At 30.8% G+C, this 6,000-nt stretch overlaps 1 protein-coding gene across 1 annotated transcript in view; it reads right to left on the reverse strand.

Moving 5' to 3' along the window:
* Positions 1-3,617, reverse strand: part of LOC120085486 (Carbohydrate-binding-like fold) — a 30,800-nt gene extending 27,183 nt beyond the window's left edge. The window contains exons 1-6 of the mRNA XM_039041474.2: positions 3,320-3,617; positions 2,929-2,994; positions 2,673-2,759; positions 2,446-2,502; positions 2,264-2,328; positions 1,993-2,162 (exon numbers count right to left, since the gene is read on the reverse strand). Of these exons, the coding sequence (XP_038897402.1) occupies positions 1,993-2,162; positions 2,264-2,328; positions 2,446-2,502; positions 2,673-2,759; positions 2,929-2,994; positions 3,320-3,415 (541 nt within the window). The 5' untranslated portion in view covers positions 3,416-3,617. The remainder of the gene's footprint in view (positions 1-1,992; positions 2,163-2,263; positions 2,329-2,445; positions 2,503-2,672; positions 2,760-2,928; positions 2,995-3,319) is intronic.
* Between the last annotated feature and the right edge of the window lie 2,383 nt (positions 3,618-6,000).

A 6,000-nucleotide genomic window follows, 5' to 3' on the forward strand; every position in this document is an offset into this window, starting at 1 on the left:
GCCGGATTTGTGACTGATAGAAGGTCAACCTCAGGGTACTGTACCTTTGTATGGGGAAATTTGGTAACTTGGCGGAGTAAAAAAAAGGGTGTAGTGGCCAGAAGTAGTGCTGAGGCAGAGTATAGAGCTATGAATCTGGGAGTGTGTGAAGAAATCTGGTTGCAGAGAAAGTTTTATCTGATCTTCACGAGAGTAGTCCAGGGCCTATGAAGCTGTATTGTGATAATAAGGCTGCCATCAGTATTGCGAATAATCCCGTGCAACATGATAGAACCAAACATGTGGAAATTGACAGGCACTTTATTAAAGAAAAGTTAGACCGCGGAGCTATTTGTATTCCCTATGTACCTTAAGTCCAACAGATTACCGATGTTTTTACGAAAGGGTTATCGAGACAGACGTTTGAAGCTTGTATTAGCAAGTTGGGTCTTGCCGATATCTATGCCCCAACTTGAGGGGAAGTGTTGAAATACGTTAAATTAGCCCTAAGGGCATTTTTGTCTTTTTACTATATTTGCTAAATTAGGGTTTCACCTTATTCTATTTATATCTGAGGTTGGGTCTATTGTAAACATGACATAAAATAATAAGTTCTTTTCTACCGTGGTTTTTCTTCCCTGAATTAGGGTTTTTCACATAAACTCCTTGTGTCGTCTTTTTTTTCTATTTCAATACTTTTTTATTTTTTTTCCCACTTTTTTGGATGATAAGAAACTAAACGATGCAATTAAAATCAAACCAATTGATACAAAGAGGGTAGGGGGATATGACATCTTCCAGCCTCCTAAAAGAGGATTTATAAGAAAATTTTCAATCTACAACAATAAGAAAGATAAAATAGTTACAAAAGGCCTATGTAAACTGCCCAAACTCAGAGGCTATTTGAGCTTGGTCCAAAACCAAAAAAATTATAGAACCCCATGAATGGTATCCTAAAAGATCCTGTTGTTCCACTCCACCTAAAGAGGACATAGAGTGGCCTAGGAAAAAAAAAGGATAAAATGAAATGTACAAAAAGGAAGGAAAATCCCAAGCGAAGGAATTACAAAAAGGCTTTCTAATTGGACATGAGGGAATAAATGGAGTAATTACAATAGAATTTGGAAAGGGTAGACAAACAAGAAGATAGAAGCACTATAATATCCCAAGCCTTCTCCAAAGATCTTTCCACTATAAAAAATCCTACAATGTCATTCAAGCCAAATCACTCTAAAAGATGGCCCAAATGACAAACACCAGAGAGAGTCTCAGCCTTTATTTTAAGGAGACAGTCAAAGCCAATAGTGAAAACCTTAGTTTTCCTTTACTTGCAAGTTCCCAGCACCTTCCTTTCCGATTCTTCCTACTGGGCAACTCAAAACTAGAAACACGGCTAGCAAGTAACAAAGTTTGAAGGAAGAACCAGATGTGTTTGAAAAAAGATCGACGAAGAGGAGAAAAGTGAAAACCATATTTTCTATCCTACATTTGCACACTGCCACCACCTTCGTATCCTCTTGTTCCTACCATGCAACTCTAACCAAGGGAGATGCTGGCTAGCAAAAAAGTTTAAAGCAAGTTCAGGAAAGATTGGAAAAAAGAATGGAGGGAATTCTGTATGGAAGTGGAGGGCATGTTCATGGTACTCATACTTGGTAGGAAGATAAAACTCATTAGAAGTGTTTATAATTTTAGTCATTGATTTTCTTTCTGCAGCCAATCTGGCAATGGTCAATGCTACCAACTTCTTAGAGCTGTTCTTTAAAACAAATGGAGCTGCCTTTCAAAATGGTTAGGAGTATAGTAGCATCTTATAACACTTTATGCTGTAATTTACAGGTCAAACCCTATTGCTCAGTATAGTCAGTTCCACTCCACTTTTCACTACAAGTTGGAAAAAGGTCTAAACAGTAATTTGAAAATTGAAAATTGAAAATTCAACTAGATTTTGAGAAAATGTAATAAGAGTCAAACTTTAAGCTAATTATTATTTTAAAAAAAAAAAAAACAAACCTGGAATGATATTAGAGAAAAGATAATTCCCTTCCTGTGAAGTTAATGCTGAAGATACAACATCGCCATTAGGAGATAAAAGTTCGACATTTACATTTGCTGGACCACCATTCAAATTGGAACAGCTCTCGCCCCCAACAGCCCCTGTAACTCTACCAGATAATGTAAACCTGTAGTAAAATATTTTCGAAAGTAGAATTTATTATATACAACTAGATGCATTGAGATATAAATATAATGGGAAAAATAAAAACTCAACAAAAATACAAACCCTGTGAAACGAAAATTTATATCCTCGTTCCCATTGCAGCCAGAGTCATCAACAAGAACAGGAACCTAAAAAAAATTGTACATGGTGGAACTTAAGGAAAGTCAATGTTTACAACAAACGAACCATATATCCAGAAAAATTGTAGTGATAACAATGTTATAACAGAGTGGCAAGTGATTAACCTTATCTGGGTTCCAAGACCACCCTTCTGGGCCATTTATCGTAATTACAAAGGAACCCTGTAAATTGAGGTGATCAATACGAAAAATGACGCAATATCCTCCAACAGTAATAATATATGGCTAGTACTAATAGAACAGAGAAAGAGCGGAGTTCCCATTCAGTCTTTCGTGAGAGTTGTATTTTGCGAAAATCTACAGACTACATTAGCATTTCAGTGAAAAATTACCTTGTCATAAACTGGAATGAAGTAGTAGCCATTAGGAGCACATTGAGTTCTGTCCTTGACTAGTCCATCCACTGTTCGAAGCTCAACCTACATTATAATTAATAAAAATAGAAATCAAAGTATTAGTTGCAATGTTGCCTGAGCACATTTCGGGATGTAGAACCTAACTCAAGCATATCCAACTTTCTATGATTCAGCCTCGTGGACTTGATTGGAGATTCTAATAACAAAAGAGGCACAAGAAAATGGTACATACCGTAATATGAGAATAATCCAACTTTCCATCATTTGGCTTCCTGGACTTAATTAACGACGAACTTGCCTGCAACATAGAAGATCTAAATTAAATTACGACAAATAAGAACGAAAACAGAACTCCCGCTTCCATAAATCTAGTACTAGCAGTTCACGAGGTCCAGTCAATACTTCAAATCCTCCGCACCCATTAAAGTTCATAGTAAACCCAGATCAGAAGCCACATCAACAAGCTTAATACATTAAGATGCTTCATAGTTTACTTATCATTCTCACTCAAAGTCTACATCATCTAACAGTTGATATCAGTCGAAACTACAAGTTCCAAATGAAACTCCCGCGAATTCTCCGATGGGTCATATTTAACAACTCGAATAAACAAATTCATTTACCTCGACGAATCCGCCACAGCCGTGGATTGGATCGGCGGAAGCGACTGAAATTGAATAGATTAAGATCGCGAAGCATATTGCAGTTGCTTTGAGCATGATTTTACGAAGGACTGGAACTTCAGGCTACAGTAAGACAGGGAATAACAGATCTGGTAACTCGCATGGAAAGAGAAAAATGGAAGAAGTGGCTGTAGAGGTCCAGGCCTTGCGGTAAGTGGTGACACAGGGTTTATGGTTTTCGGAATTAAGAATGCTTAGTGGAAAATGTCACCGTGTGTTTGATCCAGTAGTTTTTAGCAAGGTTGTGATATTAGAGTTTTTTTTCCTTTTCTTTTCTTTTCTTTTCTAAAAAATACTACTTTTACTTTTCATTTTTGGTTCATTTTAATTCTCATATCATTCATTAAATAATCATTTGATCCTTTTTAATAAATAAAAAATAGTAAGTTTTTTAAAATAAATATTAAATTTATGAACAAAAAATCTCATTTAAAATTACTAATTTTAGTTCGTAGAAATATATTTATTATTTGAACTTCAAGTAAAAATTAATATTTATAATAATATACGTTTTTTGTTATATAGTTTCCCTTTACTTTCTTTTATAATAAAAACCTATATTTTCTTTACTATAAATCACTATATATTATAGAATCGAATAGACATATTTTTATTATCTATATATAGTGGAAATATAAAAATATAATATCAAAATCATCGTTATTATTAATACAAATATGCTAAAATTTTAAAATTTACAAATATCTATAATTGTTTTTTCCCAAAATTAGGGTAATTGCAATGGATAACATTTTTAAAAATAATAACTAAGTGTATAATATTATTTTTTAAAAATTGCAATTATATCCAAGTCTATCAGCGATAGACTTGTATAGACTCTTACCAGTGATATGATCACTAGTAGACTCCTATCAATAATATGGTCTATCACTGATAGACTATTTAAATTTGACCATATTTGTAATTTTGTTACATTATGTTATATCTACTAATACTTAAGTCTAATATCTATATTTACAACTATCCCGAAAAGTTATATATTTTTAATTGGTCAATTTTTTAAAAAACCCTATCATCAAAGTCCTAATTAATTTATTAATTATTCTTATCGCATGCATTAATTTTATAATAACCTTGAAAATTTTGGTGCAGATGAATGTAATTAAAAAAAATTAGAGCTAATGAAATTGGAAAAAAAATTAAAAATATTTAAGATTATTTACTATAACTTTTAACCTTTCGTCCATTCAATCTTCATAGGTTTATTAAAGTGAAATTAATTTTATCTTATACCACGTTCTTAATGAATTTTAGTTTACATTTTGTTGTTTTTAATTTGAATTAAAATATATATATATATATATAGTTCTCCCTTCTTTTTTTTGTTGAACAAAATCTTTGGAGTGACCTTTAAAGTTATTTTCTACTTTCAAACCATTCAATTTTCTAATTAATTTGTTTGTATATTAAAAATTATTTAGATTTTTATGCTTTTTTTTTTTTTGTTATATAATAGAACTATTCGAACTCAACAAAATTAATTTAATAATTTGATTTCATATTATACTTAAAAGTTAATTCTTATGATTAAAGAAAATTCTTTAAATTCTTTGCGAATGAAGTAATAAAAAAAAATCGATCCATCATTTTAGTTCTTAATTACGACCTTCTTTTTATTTTTAAATTTATTGTTGACAATTAATTAATTTACTAATTATACTCTATTAAAATTTTCTTTGGGCATGAGATTATATGATTTATCCAAAATAAAAGGAACATGAGCATAAGAAAAAAAATCAAGTAGGAGAAACTCTTTACATTCCCGCCTTTGAGTTTCTATTACACTTTAGGGTACGTTTGGTACATGATAAAAGTAGAGAGTTGAGTTAGTAATTATTATCCGGAGAGTTAAATTATCTGTATTTGTTTGCAGAGTTGAGTTGAGTCGGTAATTATTGTCTGTGTTTGTTGTACAGAGTTGAGTTGAGTTGAGAGATCAGATGCAATTTTTTGTTAATGAAATTAGTTCTATTTTTTTCTGTTTGATTTTTATTTCATTGTTTTATTTTTTAGTTTTATGATTTGCTATTGTTGATTAATTTTCAAATATACGCATATTTTCTCAAATTATTTATGACATAAACTAGACAATCTCAATTTTTTTCTCAATTTGTAGAACATAATAGATTATTTTTCATATATTCTTTTCAAAAACTGTAATAATTCTAATTTTCTTCAATCTGTAAAACATACCAACAAAATACATTTCATATTGTTGTTTAATTAATTGGTATAATATATATTGAATGTAGAATGTGTGTATATATATTGAAGGTAATTATCTCAATTACTAATGAATTGGTATATTGTGTGTATATATATTGAATCTTGCTAACTTAACATTATTATTTCACATATTATACACTTTATTTTTATATAATATGGATAGTATATTTGGAATTGAAATTGTACATGGGATAATTACCTTTCATTTGATTATGATGGTGAGAATGTGATATAGTACAATAACATTTTTCATAAGATCACAAAAATAATATGAACCGATTGAACATGTGACCGTTTCCAAAAAAAATCACAAAATATATGTTCTTTTCGATATTTATAATATCTGTGTCATAATACAAACACAAAAATTACAT

This window comes from Benincasa hispida, chromosome 9, assembly GCF_027475165.1.
Source record: "Benincasa hispida cultivar pf3 chromosome 9, pf3_genome.v1.1, whole genome shotgun sequence".
Classification (NCBI taxonomy): domain Eukaryota; kingdom Viridiplantae; phylum Streptophyta; class Magnoliopsida; order Cucurbitales; family Cucurbitaceae; genus Benincasa; species Benincasa hispida.